The sequence below is a fragment of the Streptopelia decaocto genome (assembly GCF_964273445.1).
Source record: "Streptopelia decaocto genome assembly, chromosome: 1".
Lineage (NCBI taxonomy): Eukaryota > Metazoa > Chordata > Aves > Columbiformes > Columbidae > Streptopelia > Streptopelia decaocto.
In genome coordinates, this window is record NC_138663.1 from 122,478,588 (window position 1) to 122,496,152 (window position 17,565).

Here is a 17,565-nt window from a genome sequence, read left to right on the forward strand (position 1 = left end):
AGGAAGTCCAGGCCCACTGTTCCATGTTAGCAAGTCAGCAGGTAGGGGTTTGGAGTTTATTTTCTTTCAAACAGCAAGACCAAGGTATATTTGCCCAGCAAGTTTATTACACAAACATGAAACCTACAAATGCTGCAACTTTGCCAGGAGGAAGCCCTGATACATACAGTGCCTACTGCTCTTTGGTGAGTAGTCTTGCTAGAGCTCATTGTTATACATCTTCTCATTACACAGGAGTTCCAGTTAGTGAAGTTATACTTAATGGTTACAGCAGATGCTTTAGCAGAAGACTACAGAGACATTCCATCAGGGTCACTTTTAATTCCAATATACATCATACAAAATTAAGTCAGTCTTCACCAGTTTAAATGATAGTCAGAATGCAGAATAGTAATGAGATTAAGTGATAAATCTTTTGCTTACACAAGGAAGGGCAAGTACAGCACTTGCAATGAAACACAGCCCATTTACCACTGTCATCTTAAGCATTACAGGTACAACACTTAGCTCTTCGCTATTCCAATTACACCACAAGCTAAACGAGGTCCCGCATTTCCAGTTAATTTGCTCTCATTATCTCCCCCTCTACCCAGGTCATCGCATCTTTCATGGACCTAAAAGAGAATTGAAGATAGATACCTTAATTTATATTATTGCATAACTAAACATTTTTCACTACTCAGTAGTAGCAGCAGTGATGAGGAGTATTGCCAGCTACCAGCAGGGTCTGTTACACAACAAAGAACCTATTGTAATTAGGTAATGCTGAATGCCAAATTGATACTCATGCTAAAACTTAAGACTAGACTTGGATGAAGAGATGAGTTGCCTTCAGCAGAATTAATTTGAACTGGAAGTCACCAAAAGCCCACGTTTCAAAGAGCTACCACCAGTCCATGAGCTATCTTGGCGCTGACATTCAAGTTCACCCTTGCAACACGAGGGTGACTGCCGCATGGCAAGTGCAGCACCTTGGCCTCACCACCCAACGTGCTGCACAACTCATCTCCCAGCTCCTTGGCCATCAATCCAAGCCTCTTTCATGCAGGAGCACCTTGATCTCAGCATACACTGGAGTCCCAGGGGAAACAAGACTGACAATGCTCATCTGTGGCCAAGTCCACTCAGCCTCTTCCACCCTCCTTCCCAGGGGTACCAAGGCACCAGTGACACCAGCAGCTACCAGACTGGTGCTAGTGGCCAGCATCCTGCAGTGCCCATTGCCATGCCTTTCAGTGACAGTATTTGTGCCAGGCTGCCAGCTCCCTCCATCAGTTTGCTTTAGTCACATACAGCTGGAAGAAGCGAAGTTAAATGGAGAGGAACACCTTCAGAAGGCAGGCAGAAAATCAAGCTCTCACAGCAATGAAGTGCCATATGAAGACACACAGGACTTTAAGGCAGGGCTCCAAAGAACTCCCCATGTTGGACCAACTTGCACTATCAGTTCTATAAACACCAGGGACCCATCTCCAGCATCAAGAAGCCACCACTTGCTGAAAAGACTGCTCTGGTGTTCCTCAAAGCATCCCAGTAACACCAAGACACTTACCACCATGGTACGCCCAATGATGCAATGTGGTCCACTAAGAGAAATGATGGAATCCTGTATGTCCACTTCCGCCACACCTCCTTTAGCAGTTACATTGCCAAGGTCTCCCACATGCCTACACAAAGATGCAGAGAAACTCAGAGAATGCTTGGTTAAATTTAAAGCCCTTCTAAGTGATGGCCTGAACAATACAATACCCATAGTTACAAGACTCAAGTATTCCACCATCTTAGCTTAAACAAGCACATATGTCCTCATTTATAACCACCAGTCAATTTTGAACACTTCCACTATTTTAACTCCTTTAGTTCAATGGATGAATAAAATTCAGCCCTAGGTAGAACTGGAAACTGGAAGGTTAATCACCTTTAGGGAAAGGAAGGCCATATTCCCTAGCAAGCCAAGCTAACAGTACACAACTCTTAAGCTAAGAATTCCTCCATGCTGATTGCACTTCCCTCTACTCAGAAAGAACATCTCTCAGATTAGGTGAAATGACCTTTACTGCACATAAAAGGTTTGGTGTAAGCACCGCCACTACTCTTGAGAGCTTCTAATATCTATTACGAATCAGCTATTCCACAAGTGGCTACAGGCTTTCAGTTTAAATAGGATTAGTAAAAACCATTTGTCAAGTGACAGGTCAAAGGGGATGTGCATTAAGCACTAGCTGTGTTCTAATCAGTATCAGGAATGACTACTTGAGTTTACTTGGCATTTTCCCCATACACTTGGCATTATACCCTATCAGAGCTAGTTCTCCACTAGGGCTCCCCTTAAGAATTAATCCTCAAGCAGTTCAGCTCCATTGAACGTCTGGACATTCCAGTGGATTGTTTCTTTCACATCTGCCTCCTCCAAAAGCAAACAAACATTCAATCAAACAACAAGATGATGTTCTGCAAGACTCTTCTATCCAGATTCAGAACCTTGAATAGCAACTTATTTCTGAAACTCTCAATGCACATCGGGTGACCAGCTCAGCCAAATGCCGGCTTAAACAGCATAGTGCCAACTTCATATTTTTAAGCAAGTCCCATAAAACCAGGTCAAGGGCAGTTTTCTCTTTAGAAATTGGCATGATTTAAGATTCAGTCCAATTGTTTCAACTCTGGACTGATAAAAGCGTAATCTAGTTCTTAAACCCTCCTAAAGAATTCCCCAGGCTATGGCTGCCTGAGCAGACAGGTGACACAAGAAGCAGAATCTGACAAAGCAGAAAAGCAGAAGCCATGATGTTCATGTAATTTTGACCTTTAGCACTGGAACAGTTGGCTGCACCTGAAGCCCACGAGCACACCATTTCATGCTGCTCCCTGACCCAGACAGCTGGCTCACAGCCACCTTGCTTGGCCTAGCCTGCAACTGATCACTCAGGTACTAACTACTCAGCCACAGAAGGTGCAGTTACAGACAGATGTGAGAGTTCAAAGGCTCATGACAATGCCAAGTTGGTCCTAATGCTACTCCAAGATGCTACCTGTGCATGACCAGCCCATATTTTACACTTGCTCCTAGCTCCACTCACTACCACTTCAGGTCTCATGCAGCCCACCCCCCCAGTCTCCAAAACCAGTCAGCGTACTACTTAAACCAGTCACTCAGGCATCAGGTCTCAAACATGCAAGGGTTCCCTGAAGGTAACCAGACTATGGAAACTGCTTCCAGGGGCAGAATTAGGTCTCAGCTCCCACTGAGGTCCAAGAGACATCCAGCATAAGCATCAGATGGTGTACTGACACCCAGCACCTGAGGAGTACCTCCTGTAGGTAGCACAGTACCTAAGCTAACAGGCTGAAACCAGCCCAGCAGCCCCAATAAAAAGCCACCATGCCTGGGCACACACAGTTCTGTATTCACCTTGCAGACTGCCCTGAAGCGTCAGTGCCTTCCACTGATGACTCTGATCTGCCACATGACCATCCTGCTGCATGCAGCTCAACAATTGACGGTTTAGGGCCCTATTGTCAAAAGCTGGCCCCAGAACAGAAACCAATCAACAACGACCAAAGAAGGCTTTAACACAAATCCCCCAGATGCACATCCTATGGTAACTTCATTCAGTAAGAGCCTTTATTTCCTCTTCTCCCCAAGCTATGACAAAACCAAGAATATGTCCCAAAGACTAGATTTTACCCATACCATTCGAGCCAAAGTGCCTAACAAATTGCTGTGCAGTTATCACAGTCTTTGTCAAGTGACCCTCAAAGTCCTGCAGGAATTACCAGATTTCTTCTGATATTGTCCTAATATTATCCATTAAGTGGCCTCTCAGGCACAAAGTTGCACTAAGCTGCTGCATGGAGTAGCTACCCAGCAAGAGGCCCCACATATTAAACTCACCTTTCTGCATCACTTGGTCCACCATGCTGCTTGCCCTCAGGGTTGAAGTGAGCACCTGCACTGGTACACCCTGAAACAGAACACAGCCATCAAAACTACCTTTTTTTTTTTTCAATAGCCAATTTAAATCTGTTGCTTATACAATACACACCAAGCGAGTCCTCCTATATCCAGAGGCAGTGAAGTCAGTAATGATGAAATAGCTAGTCTCCTGTTAGATGTTCTACTAATCCTCTGGAGGTAAGTAACCTACTACAGACTTAGAAATTTAATTAAGTAAGGTTACTCATTCTGTAACACTCTGGGTTCAGTTGAAAGCTTTCTAATTTCTTAATACTAGGTTAACAGAGTATTTAGGTCAGTGCTTGGTATGTCAGATCTTGAACACAAGCCTAAACATGTTTAAAGTATTAAATGGGAATCAATTCCTTCAGAAATGTCATAATTTCTTAACACAGATGTGCAATGTACCCAAGTACTAGTTGCTGCTGCAACACTAAACAAAGCTCTTTAAAGGCGAGAAATCACATTACAGCCATAACTCAAAAGCTTAGACAGACATCTTACCATTTGTATTGTCACCAAATTCATGGACATGGAAGCCATGATCTCCGTCAGCCAAGCCACTGATTCTTCCAGTAACTTTTACTGGTCCATTGCCCTTTAATGGAGAGAATTTATGATCACCAAATGACTACAATATTAAATGGCCTCGGGTCGAATAAAGTTTCTTAGTCAACAGGATACACTAGAGACTATACTACAAGTTCAGCTACTAAGATATGAACAATTACCTTACATTAACTGATTCTATATGCCAATACTCTATTGCACAAATTGTTCGCATTTATTTAGTAGCCTAAAATATGCTCTTCCTATTATGCATCAACAGCAAAATGAATGCCTTTTATTAGATCACTTGCTTTTGAGAATGATCATGTACTTCCATCTGGAAGCACAAGTGACCCTCAGGTCATTCCTCCTCCACAGACACAGTATTTCCTGTCGCAGCCTCAACTCCCTTACCAAGTGTAAACAACTGAGTGCTCAGAAGGGCTCTGGCCACTGGACAACCAAAGCTCTGCTAAGCCTCACTCTGACAGCGGTAAACACGCTCTGTCGGCAGCGTAAGGCCGGCCGCAGGGCTGAGGGCACAGCCACAGTAACAGAGGAAAACAGCCTCCAGGGGAGGGAAAAATATGTAGATCCTAGAAGAAAAGTGTTTGCAGAAAAGAAAAAAAAAAAACAACCTGCTGGTGCTTCTCCCCATGTCACTATTTTAGGACGTGTCTGTAAAAAGAGATGTTTTTTTATAGCTGGAAGAAATCAGAACATCAGAAGATCACAGAACAGAAGCCTAACGGAAGTTTTTGAAGTGAGGCTGCCTGAAGCGCCGCGTCTCCTCAGGGCGCAAGCGCCACCACGGATGTGAAACGCAGGAGCGGGGGCCCAGCGTCGCAACAGCCCGGGGACACCCAGGGGCGACAGAGCAGCAGCCCCACTCCCTCCCACCGCAGCGGCCCAGGCCAAGCCCGCCCAGCGCAGCCCCCACGGAGGAGGGGAAGGGAGAACTGCGCCGCCCGGCCCACGCCATGACTCAGCACCGCGGCCGGGTGAGCCTCAAGGGGACGGGGTCGCGCCCACTGCCGCCGGCCTTGCCTGCTGCTGGAAGTGGATGACGCCCTGCACCGGGCCGTCCCCCTTCATCACACACACAGCCTTCAGCGTCGCCATGTTCCCGCGGCGGCCGGAACGCGGCACCGAAAACACGCCACAGCACCCAGCGCCTGAGGGACTAGGGGTCCGCCCCTCCTGCGGCCCTTATATAGGGCGGCCCGTCAGCGCCGCGGCCAATCGCGCTGCGCTCGCGGGTCTCTCCGCGCAATAATTACGCGGGGTTCGGCCAATGGAGGCGGGCGTGTTGCGACAGCGCGCGGGTAGGCGCCAATCAGCGGCGCTTCGCCCCTGGGCCTAGCGGGCGGGCGGGGGAGGTGGCGCTGGCGCTGGTCGCTGGGAGATGCGTTGTGTGGCGGCCGCTGCTGCTAGGGGCTGGTGAAGCGGGGCTGGGCGAGCAGGGCCCGGGCCCGGGCGAGCTGGGCAGCGAGGGAGCAAGGGCGCGCACCGCGGGTGGCCGGCCTCCGCGCTTTGGCCTGCACCGCGCTTGCACTCGAGAGCCAGGGGGAATTCGCTCCTGCGTTTCACATCCGTGGTGGCGCTTGCACCCTGAGGAGACGCGGCGCTTCAGGCAGCCTCACTTTAAAAACTTCCATCAGGCTTCTGTTCTGTGATCTTCTGATGCTATGATTTCATCCAGACATAGAAAAATCTCTTTTTACAGACACGTCCTAAAATAGTGACATGGAGAGAAGCAGCAGCAGGTTTATTTTCCTTTTCTGCAAACACTTTTCTTCCAGTATACGCATATTTTTCCCTCCCCTGGAGGCTATTTTCCTCTATTGTTGTGACTGAGGTGTTTGGTATCACGAACTCTCATCTGAAATGAATATGCAGTTTTGAAGTTGCCCGTTAGCTGCATTTTAAAAGAGTCTCCTTGCCCAGCAAATGTTTTGTAGAGAAACCATCAAAGTTACAATCCAAAGCTGGTGTTGCTCAGCTGCTGACTTTTCTTAGAGTCACCTTTGCACATAGGCAGACCATATTAACAAGGTGGATATGCAGTATTGCAGATCAAGAGTTCTGCTTAAAATAGAAAGCGTCTTGGTGTAACCGTGGACCACTCCTCGTGTGAGGGATGTGTAAAGGTGAGATGACAAAATAGATTCTCTTCATGCTGATAATGCTGGCAAACCCTAGACTCCAAGGAAAGGTTAACATCAGACTTGGGGGGCGTACAGCTCTGCAGTTTTATCAAGTGTATAGAACCTTCGAGCTTTTTAAAAATGAAAGAATGCATTTAATTAATTCCTTTGGCAAAACCCATGTTGCTTGTTTTTCTGCTGTGTTGTTGATGGAGAAGTTAAATCAGAAATGCAGAATGATTTTCCAGTACCTGGGTATTTAGGTAACCTGTGTATATGCCCAGATGGTTTCATGTCACCTGGTTGAGAATGCCATATGGTCAGAGAAGGACGTACAAGGTTTGTTTCCCGCATCAGACTCAACCATGACACCTGAGTCATGGCTCAGGTGACATGACTGAAACAAACAGGAGTTTGTTTGCCTGAGGCAGCTGGGAAAAAAAAAAAAAACAACACATAAATCCATGGAGACTATTTGAGAGACAGACAAAGATTTGTAGTTTAATCGTAGAAAGAAGCTGAGAGAGGAGAGCTGGACAGCTTCTTATCTAGGAAGCATCTTGGCATCTAGTGAGTTACACTCCCTAGAGTTTCATTCTTGATGTGCCTGGAGAGCAGAGACTGGAAATGACTTCTGAGCAAACAGGTCTGTGCTCGTGGCACAATCTGCGGCACTATAAGTGCTTGCTAGATCGAGAGGAAAGATTCCAGTGCCCTCAAGGCAAATCTTGTTTGATTTTAAGTGGTTTGTAAATTCAAAGGGATAGTACTAATTCATTTGATTTTTAGTCATCTTTGGCTTCCCATGTCACTATCTTTATTTGTCAGTGCCCTTTCATAAAGAGGGGCATCCTGAGTGCTGTGCTATAGTGCTTTCTCTTATTTTTAGGCCTATCTCCAAATACACCTATGTTTTTATCAGATGGGTTTATTCCTTCCTGGATGTAAGTTTTCAAGATCTGCCCTTCTTTGTGCCTCTACATGAATGTAGGACAAACAGATGGATAAAAGCCAGGTGTGTCAGGCTTCTTAATGTGAAATGAAATAATCCGAAGTAATGATTTCAGAGATTTATTGCATTAGGCATCAATGTCATGTTACGTGTGAGGGTACACTGAAATGCCCCATGCCGAATTTAGGCAGAATGCAGCTAACAAAGCTGACATGCTAGGAGACAACATGGTGAAAAGATCAGCAGTAGGAGACTAAAGGAGAGATATGAATGTCGAGGGCTAATACAGAAAAATTTGTATGGCACATGCAAAAAGAGATCAGGAATCTTATCGAGGTCATGGCCTCACCCTTTAGCGTGTTTTCTATTACCCTTTTCTTTTACAAGTACAATAGAAATACACAAGTATTAGTTAACAGGTGTACTCTTTCACATAAGTGTTATACAAGAAGCTAGGGAGAGGTTTTTGTTTTGTTTCCCCCTGCATACTTCCTTTTAACTCATTTGCTTTCTTAAATGTCACCAGTAGGGAACTTTTTTTTTTTGGTGAAAAATCCACCCCAAATAAGCTGAACAGCATGTTATTTCATTATTTGGAGTACCAGAGGCAGAGAGGAAAGAAGAAAAAGTACATTACTAACTTTGATAGCAGGAACTACACTAAGACACAGGATCTGACAGGCGTAAGAGTGACACCTCTTGCAACTCTGGCATGTCATTTGACATCTCTCTTTGTCCTGTACCCTGGTTCTGCTATCCCAGCTCAGAAGAAGCATCGAGCTTGGGCCCAGCTGCACCTTTATAAGCAAACTGGTGATATATTGGACTGATGTGGGGCCCAGAAGGTTGAAATGCACACAGGAGGGACAGACGTAGGGCTGGGTGGACGCACAGCTCTGTTTGCTTGCCCTGTTCTGCAGTTGCCTGCAAAGCATATCTGTTGTAGCAGAGGAGTGAAACAGGTTTTCATGTTGATCAAATGAGTTGCTGTCACTGCCTAAGGGTATGTGCACAGGGTTCTCTGAAGAACAACATGATTCAAGATAGTCTTTGTTGTTTCCTAATTTGCCAACTTCAAGGGCAAATGGTTAACAGAAGTCAAATCTGTGTAGACAGAAGCTAATAAACTTCTAAACAAAATGTGCAAAAGTAACAAAATAAAAAAATGTACTGTAAAAATATAGAATCATTTTGACTTGAAGAGACCCCCAGGATCATTGAGTCCAACCACAACCCAACCCCACCCCATCAAGCATAAAGCCCATGCAGCACATTATCACGCTTTCTGATCAAAATTTTCTAGGGATTTAAAAATTAGAGGGAGAAAGTGTTGAAGGTTTTGGTTCCCGTGGCAACCATACCTCTGGTGCCTTGTGCAAATATGTAGTATTTTCTACTTCTGATGGCTCTTCTGGAAAAATACATGGTGAAAATAAAACTGCAGTGGTAAATACCACTTCAGATTGCCTGAATTTGTGTGCATAGGTGGTTGCTCATCAATGTTGCTGTCCACAAATCTGCATTAATGTAATTTTTTTTGTTTATTCTCTTACATTAAGAAAAGTAAACAGAAACTGCATGGATTTTGAATAATGGTCCTTTGCAAGGGCCTGCTACATCCTTTGATGTATGCCTCTGGAGGGGACACCACCATTAAGATAAGTCCGGGTGTGCTCATCCCAGCACGCAGGAAAGCAGATAGCTGAGCAACTCTTGTTACATGAAGGTGGTGAGCAGCGGCTTCCCAGTGCTGTAGTAGACAGGGTGCATGGTCTTGTCACCTAGATATTCTCTGTGGAAGCTGCATTTCCAATGTTGGTGTGACCATGCACTGTGGCACCCTAGAAGACTTGCTGCATTTGAGAGTTGCCTAGTGCACAGAGAACACAGTATATGCTTGTTTTGTTCAGGCTTGCTCAGTAAGGAGGGTGTTGCATCACATACAGATTATTATTCTGTGTTGTGAATGGTCTGGAAGAGGCTTGTGGGTTGATTTGTTTTTTGGGGGTTTGTTTTTTCCTTTGGGATCCTACAGTCTAGATGCTGGAACCTCACTGTCTAATGCTTTGTCACTGGACCCAGCTGTCTACACATCAGTGTCTATCACCACCTGAGATACTCCAGGTTGTCTCCTCTGGCCTCTAGCTGCTACAAAAGTGGTCCTGGAGCTGCTGTTTCCTACCTGCCAGCCCCCTGTACATTCCTGGAGGCACTCTACAGCATCTCAAAGAGCACTAGGTACATACACTGAGGAAACAAATCAAACCCTGAGTCTTTTTGTCGTCCTGAATAAGACATCATGTGTCATTAAAGTCTTTCCATTTGATTACATGTGGGTAATGGCACTTCCCTACCCCTAAGGGATGCTGGGAGAGGTAATTAACTGAGTTTATATTTGCGGAGTATTTTGAAGATGAAATGTGCTTTGGAAATTATTAAGCATTATTTCACTAGAAACTTTTGTGATGGTGGCTCCCTAGTGGAAAGCCTGCCGTTCCAATTAAGGGGTGGTGGTGCTGATAACCGAAGCGTTCGTGTAATTAACGCAGAGCCTGCTGGAAAACCTTTACATGGGACATACAAGATTAAAAAGTCCCTTGTCCTCCATTGCTTGACAAGCTGAGTAAACTTGAAACATGAGACTCAAAGGAGAGGTTGCGTAAATGTTGTTGAAGACCTTTGTACCCAGCATGGGGCTTGCAGCTGCCAAGTTACTACAACCCTTCTAGGGCACTGGTGCTATTCAAGGTCTGTCTACTGTTTTTTTTTAATTTTTTCTTTCTTTTTTTTTTCTTGATAAAACTCACCAAGGGCTGACTTTAAGTATTTAATGCAGTGCCAGAGCTTGTGCATGTTATTCCAGTGTGTATTTCTAGTGAATTCAGTGGATCGTACAGATCCCCTGCTGAACCACGTGTGGAAGCTGACAGAGGGTGGTCTGTGACAGCAGTGCAAACCCGATGCTCAGCATCCCCGCTTGCCTGTGCACCCCATATCTGAAGGAAATGGGCAGTAGGTGCCTGTGTGGGGCAGCTGCAGTCGCAGGAGAGGCTGGTCCTGACAGTACCCGCTGGGGGAATTTTAGAACAGGTTCCTCGCAGCTGCCAGCTCTGCACTGAAAGGCTGACAATTTTTCAAAGGTGTTCGTAAGGCTGTGATAGTGTTTGCCTCCGTCTTCCTGAAACAGGAGAAGTAGCTCATAAGAGAAACTCAGTCCTTTATTTCTGCTCAAAAGGCTGCGTGACCTTTGGTTAAAAAAAAACCCGAGGAAGTGAGGAGCTCCTGCCAAGGACAGCCGATCCTGCAGCGCCTCGCTCAGAGCTCGTGGGCCAGAGCTCCCGCACACCCGGCAGCCATCAGGAGAGTTTCCCCATCGAAACAGCCTGACAGTCTGAAACTGGGAGCACGAAGCAGCAAACAGTGACTGGCAGGACTGTCATATGCAAGACAGGATGGATACACACATTAATCCTTTGCATTCTCTGGGTGTTTGCAGAAAAAATACTTGGCAGTGGTCTTTATGGGAACTCATGCTATAGCATAGACAACTGCAATTAAATGGAATTGTGGGGAAACACAGCTGAAGTTTAAAAGAACTTTTAAACTATTAACTAGATTTTTTTGTTGTTGTTTGTATAATGAGCTTGAATTGTTCATAAAAAATTAAAAAGAATATTTTGCTTAAGATAATTAAAACCATAGTTTGAGGCCTTGTTCTCCTGCATATACCTATTTTAAACTAGTGTTGCTCCATTGCATGCAGTCCCCGCCTCAAGCAGTTTATTTGCCCACTTGGATTACAGACAGAGAAGCACAACCACAACCAGCAGCCACAAAAAACAGCTGCTCCGGTGTGCACCCCACTGAGGCGATGGGTACCCCTCCTGCAGCTGTGGCAGCCCCCACGTCCTGTTGCTTCTCATGGAGTGGAGCACAAGCATGTGGCAAGGCCCGGGATTGTGTGCTACAGCTGGATTCACCGGAGCAAAAATCAGGCCTGGAGAGTTTGGGTTTCAGCCATCACGGGAGCACAGGGCTGCTGGTGTGGCCAATGTAAGGCAGACCAAAGTCCCGTGAGCCCTTCACCCCATTCCTGGCAAATGGGCAGATCTTGTGGCTGTGCCAGCAGAGCTCCCTGGCGTGAGGCCAGGCTCTTGGCCAGCCCCACGCCAAGCCCAGGAGCAGCAGAGCAGGAGGTGCTCCAGCTCCCGCATGGTGGCCAGTGTTTATCAGGCATTTGCAGCGTCAGGAGGAAAAGGGGTACACGTGTGTTTGAAGGTACCTGGTGGTGGCTGGCAAGGCTGCTTCTGCAGGGGAGCAGAAACAGGACTACAGCGCAAAGCACACTTCAGGTTACTGGTGTTTAAAGTTTTTGTCATGAAAAAGTGAAAACATTACCTTTGAAACTGGTCGAAGACAGAATATTGTCAAGAAAGGTCATCTGAAATAAGTTTGGTTTTTTTTTATTAGAAACTGTCAAAATGTTTATGCGTTCAGGAATATTGTTTTGTCCACTGAAAGGGTTCAGGCACCTAAATAGACGCAACGCCTTGTGTGTGTGTACAAATATACATTAGGAAAATATATTTAAAATATTAACTAGGGTAAAAATCAAGTCCAAAGAAAGCCTATACCCTTTCATACAATATATGTATGTTATATATGATGACCTGCTAAGGATTTCATTCACAGCGTAGAAAAAGAAAAGCTTATTCTTAGATTTTTAGCTAAGTTTTTATTTGTAAAAGTCCTTATAATTTTAACTAAACTCTTAATGTCACTTGATATATAAGTTGTTTTGCAAATCGCAACCCATATAAGAATATGCCAGAGGTAACTTTCCATGAAGTTTCATTTGGATATACTTTTCAGCACTTGCTGACACAAACTGTTCTGCACTCTCACATTTACATTTTACTAGTACAGCAGGTGTCAGTACATTAAAGGATGAGGTTGTTTGTTTGTTTGTTTTTCCCTTAACTCAGCTGTGTTGGGTAATCCTAGATATGCAATTGCTTGATTCAGTACAAAATCACGGTGAACATGTTAATTAATATGCAATTAGAAAATACCTAAATGGTACAACCGTGTAAACTATCCAATTTCTGCAGTGGGAAAACAGAATGCATGTAGGCAGATGTCCAGAATTAAAAAAAGAGTGTTTTAATTTGGATTTTGAAACGTGTTATTTCTTCTCTGGGGTCACTGTTGGTTGGGGAGTGGCTGAGTTCTTTCACAAGCAAGAAGCAGAACTCAGCTTGGTTTTGTACATCTGTAAATGAAATGAGGTTTCTGGGTGTTGTTTTAATACAAGCAATTAATAATTGGGAATGCAGCTGCAAAAGGCATTAGTCAGGTATTCTAATACCATTTCCACAGTACCATGTAATTAATATTCATATGACCACTTTGCATCTGTTAGAACATTTTTTCCATAGGAGAGCAGACTTCTCCAGCCTCGCGAAAAGGACGAAGTGCACCACAGGAGGCAAGTGTGCAGACTTTGCACCCAGTGTGCACACCGGGAACCATCATCCCTCTGGGTTGTATGATCTGGAATGCCTTCACAAAATGTGGTCAGATACACAAGCTCCCGGTCAGGACTTGGGCAACGTCATTGTTGGGTGGAGGTGTTTAAAAAGTGTATAGATGAAGTTCTTAGGAACATGGTTTAGTGCTAGAGTAGGGTTATGGTTGGACTCTATGATCTTGAGGGTGTCTTCCAACCAAAATGATTCTATGATTTGGTGGAGAGAATAGAAAGTCCCCTTCCACATTCACTTGTAAGTGTTGAGGGATTTTATGAGCCTGGCTGTAGGTCTCCCCCAGGGCCAAACTTTGTCAGTGTTCTGGAACAGGCTGCAGCATCCACTGAAACCTGCATCTGCACTGAACCGCATCCAGCCCTGCTGGTACACTCCTCAGCTTGCTGGTGCGGGGGACTCTGCATGGGCACACGGGCCCAGCGGGACAATGCCCTTACTTTTCCAGAACTGGAGTAATTTAAACCTCCTGATGGTCTCTGGCAGGCAGCCCGCTGCGTCACATGCCAGCTCAGCTATGCTGGTCCGTCCACAACTGTGGAGGGAGATGAGGTTTTGGCACCCCTGCTGGAGAGCAGCACTGCTTCGTGACTTCATGTGTAGTTATTGCCTCATCTCATCCTGTCAGCATGATCCAAGCTAATTTGCACACTTAATAGCTGGAATTTTCTTGCTGGGATCACTCTGACATGATGTGCTTAAGGAGTGACTCCACATGCAATTGTGCCGGGAAGTATGAGGGACAAGGACAACCTTTGCTCAGGGCAGACTGAAGAAGCTGCTCGGCACAGGAGGGTGCAATGTAGCCACCACCATGGAGTGCCAGATGCTGCTCCTGACCCAACTCACCACCACAAGTCTTCACCGCAGCCTCAGTTGACACCCGTCTGGGGACCACCTGAGCCAGCCAGTTTCCACAAAGTAATCCTCATGCCTTTTTTACAGAGAATCCTAGCTGCCACCAGTGAGTGCCAGCCACGGCACTAGGATCTGGGCACGCACCAGAGATGGTCCTTTTAGAAACGCACTGTTCTGCAGAGGTGTAATGATCAACATGAGGCCATTCACTTCAAGACATGGAATACTGCAGCGTGCTTTCTGAGCCTCTCTCTCATTTCAGTCATGGGTGGGCATTGCCCTCTGGCAGCCCTGCTTTCTGGCAGTGCCACGCACCCACCCACTGACCGGGATCACAGCAGCTCAGAGCTGGCGAGTAGCTTGAAGGGACTGCCATCAGGAAGCACGCAAAGCCATCTGCTGCCTAATTTCCCCCAGAGCTATTGGCTTTTCATGACATCCATCCTGAGCATTGTCACTGTATTCTGGAGAAACAGCAATCGCAGCAGCTATTCCTGGGTCACTGCAGGGACGCTTGTTTCATCCTGCCATCTGTGGGAGGAGCAGTCACCGGCACCATGGTGGGTTTGCTCCACTACACTGGGGGAGCACGCAATGCAGGCAATTCGTGCACAACCACCTCAGCTACATCAGCTGTGTGCACAATGCACTTGTATTTCAGATCAACCTCCCTGCTGTGAAATTGGTTACAGCTGAACTGATAGAGACAGCACCCGTTCAGGGGTTTTGGGTCGTGTAGCTTGGTTGTGCCTGGTACTGAGGAGCTGAGGAAGTGCGGGTGGTGCCTCTGAGACGGTTTGTTGCCAACACAGAAGACATTATCTGGATGGCTGGGACCTGGTGTACACCTGAGGATGGCAGGGGAACCTTTTAGCCTTCATCTTGAGGTCCATGTGTAGAACACAGCCTCAGCTAACAAGAGCTCCCATCACAGAAGGCTCATCTCTGTGCTCCTTGGTGAGTCATGCCTCTTTTCTCCCCAGATACCAGCCCTGCTTTGGTTTGACTGTGGGACCCTCAGCTCCTCTCTCTTTTAAGCCATCACCCTGCTTCTTTACAGAGTTTTCTCTTGTCTTTCACCTCAGCAGCCTCGGCACACCAAACTCTCCCTCTGTGCCCATGAGAGCAGGCATCAGCCTGCCTGCCCAGGCCAGGACTCCTCACCCCTGTAGGGCATGAAAAAAAACTGAAATGTTTTCTGTCTGAAAGCAGAAGGACAATACCCGCAACGAACCACCTTCCTGCTTTCTTCCCTCACCCTGAAAGTGGGAACTCACTGCGAGTTCCCTGCACAAACGCTTGAGTGGATGCACAAACATGTCCTGGCCAGGTTTTGTTATCCTGCAGCTCCATCTTCTCTATCTCAGCAGATATGGTAGAGGAGCAGACCAGGGCAGGATGCCAATGACCGTGCTTTGGCTGCGATGGCGGTTGGCCGATTGGGTTTTTGGAGGATGTAGCGGTAGGTGCTGGGCTAATCTCTCTAGTACAAGCCATTGCAACTACTACTTTCCTCCTACCAGCCGACACTGAGAGTTCCTGTTGTGCCCGGCTGTTTTATAAGGGCTACATGGAGGCAACAGTGTGTGACCATGTAACACAGTCACAGAAACAAATAAAGCAAAATCATTTTTGCGCTGTGCACCAAATTCACGTCAGTACATTTCCCTCATGGCTCTTGCCTGAGGGCACTCACTGTACAATGGCAGGACAGCTTTTTGTTTCAGGTACATTGAGAAAGATCAGATACAAACTCAGCAGCATGTACAACATTTATGGGGATTACTTCACAGAGACTAAGCTCTAGATGATACTTTCTAAAGAAAACAGAGGTGGGAAGGGAAAAATGTGCTTAAAACAAGCTGAATAGAACATATGTGTTGTTCCTTACCGTTTTTTCAGTATAAGCCTGGACTCTGATAAGACCAAGCGCAAGAAAAACCCTCTGTATGAATGACTGCAGACAGCATAGGGGGAAGAATTTAGAGTAAATATTTGTTTTGGTCAATTCAGGGTTTATTAGTGATGGCAAGTGTGTTAGTGTGTGCCAGCCACTGGATGGCATTAGCGGTCCAGGTTTCATTTGACAGAGTCTACCGTCCACAGTTCCTCTATGCTTCACTTACTAAAATACCGGAAAATTCGTAGTAGCTAGAAAAACAAGATAACCAGGCACACTGATTATTTTATACATACACACAACTGCCCTTGCCCTCTCTTACGTAAATATTACCATCTTCATTCTTCTTTAGGATACCCACAAGTGAGAGAAGAAATTCCAGCTGCACCTCATAAACCTGTAGATCAACCACCAGCTTTTCTGCAACGCCCACTGACTTTCTGCAGCCCATCTCATCCCAGTTTTGGGCACTTCATTTTTAGCAGTGTTGGGTTCAGGTGGGCCCTGCTCAGCAGAACCAGCACTGTGCAAGTTGCTGGTGTGTGGCCCTGGGAAGTATTTAGGTCTTCAGGCAAAGTCCTCTGCGAGGAACCCCTGCACCTATCTGCTAGGCAGTCAGATCTAGGGACTGTGAGAAACCAAAGCCCAGTTGAGCCAGACAAGGTTTTATAAATAATGCATAATTCTCTGTTCGTGCATATATCACTCCCATTTCAGTTATAATGAGACCTAAAAGGAACATTTTGAGAAGACGATCCTTGCTCTATTAAACAAGAACAGTTGTGGCAGGCTCCTTATGGCCCTCCTCCCAGTACATCCCTTTAACCAGCCAACATGCTTCATGTCTAATCCCATTTTATACAGATTCCAGCTTCAGACCATCCACCAAAAGCAGCACTTGGCTAAGACCTAATGGTTTGTTGGACATGCTTGATGATGTTAAGATTTGTGGGTGAGGGGTCTGAGGAAGCAAAGGGAAGAAATGAGGTAGGCTTATCAGCTCAACAAAAATAAATTTGCCCTTTTAAAATTAGGTCTGTAATTTGGAAACCTTGATGACTCTTTAGCTGTGTGAAAATACAAACTGTGGAAAAAAAAAATCTTCTTCCTTATCCCACAATGCCTGGGGTGAATTTCTGGGAGTTTTCTAGAAGAGGGAATCTGCGTCACAAGGGCCAAAACCAACTATTCTGAAAAGAGATCAGAAAGCCTTCACATTTGTACAAATGATTGTTCTAATTCCTCTGGGGACACAGTGGAGATCTTTATATGGCACCTCATATCAGGCTGTAATAAAAACAAGAGGCATAAGGACTTGCTTATGAGGAAAAAACATCCTTGGCAGAACTGGTTCCACAGTTTGTCATGTTCACCTGGTCTGTCAGTGGAAAGGGGATTTTTAACTGAATGGCACAGAGGTACTTTGTGAGTTTTCTAATATTGTGATAATCATGTACTGTTAACAGCTTCAGGAAAATGGCGGGATGCGACCTCTTGCCCTTTGGCAACACATAGGACCTCACCAGGACAGAGGGAAGTGGGGAACATAGTAACGCCACATAACAGAAGCCCTCTTGTATGCATGAGATGGGAATACCAATTTAGGCACCACCTGGCTCCTCCAACATACCATTTCCTCATTACACAGACCACTAAAT

General features: G+C 45.8%; 1 protein-coding gene across 1 annotated transcript; it reads right to left on the reverse strand.

The window, feature by feature from the left end:
* Window positions 1-85: 85 nt before the first annotated feature.
* Window positions 86-5,785, reverse strand: SOD1 (superoxide dismutase 1). The gene is made up of 5 exons (XM_082043643.1): window positions 5,555-5,785; window positions 4,463-4,556; window positions 3,896-3,965; window positions 1,553-1,667; window positions 86-614 (listed from the first exon to the last, which is right to left on the reverse strand). Exons 1-5 carry the CDS (start codon window positions 5,627-5,629, stop codon window positions 504-506), a joined length of 465 nt encoding a protein of 154 aa, XP_081899769.1. The 5' UTR covers window positions 5,630-5,785; the 3' UTR covers window positions 86-503.
* Between the last annotated feature and the right edge of the window lie 11,780 nt (window positions 5,786-17,565).

What these genes read in the sequence shown, in the direction of transcription:
- SOD1 (XM_082043643.1), bottom strand. Translation starts at nt 5,629, where the DNA reads ATGGCGACGCTGAAGGCTGTGTGTGTGATGAAGGGGGACGGCCCGGTG. An exon ending in ATTTGGTGACAATACAAATG is followed by an intron (nt 3,966 to 4,462) that starts GTAAGATGTCTG and finishes GTTCTGTTTCAG; the next exon opens with GGTGTACCAGTGCAGGTGCT. An exon ending in TCATTGGGCGTACCATGGTG is followed by an intron (nt 615 to 1,552) that starts GTAAGTGTCTTG and finishes ATTCTCTTTTAG; the next exon opens with GTCCATGAAAGATGCGATGA.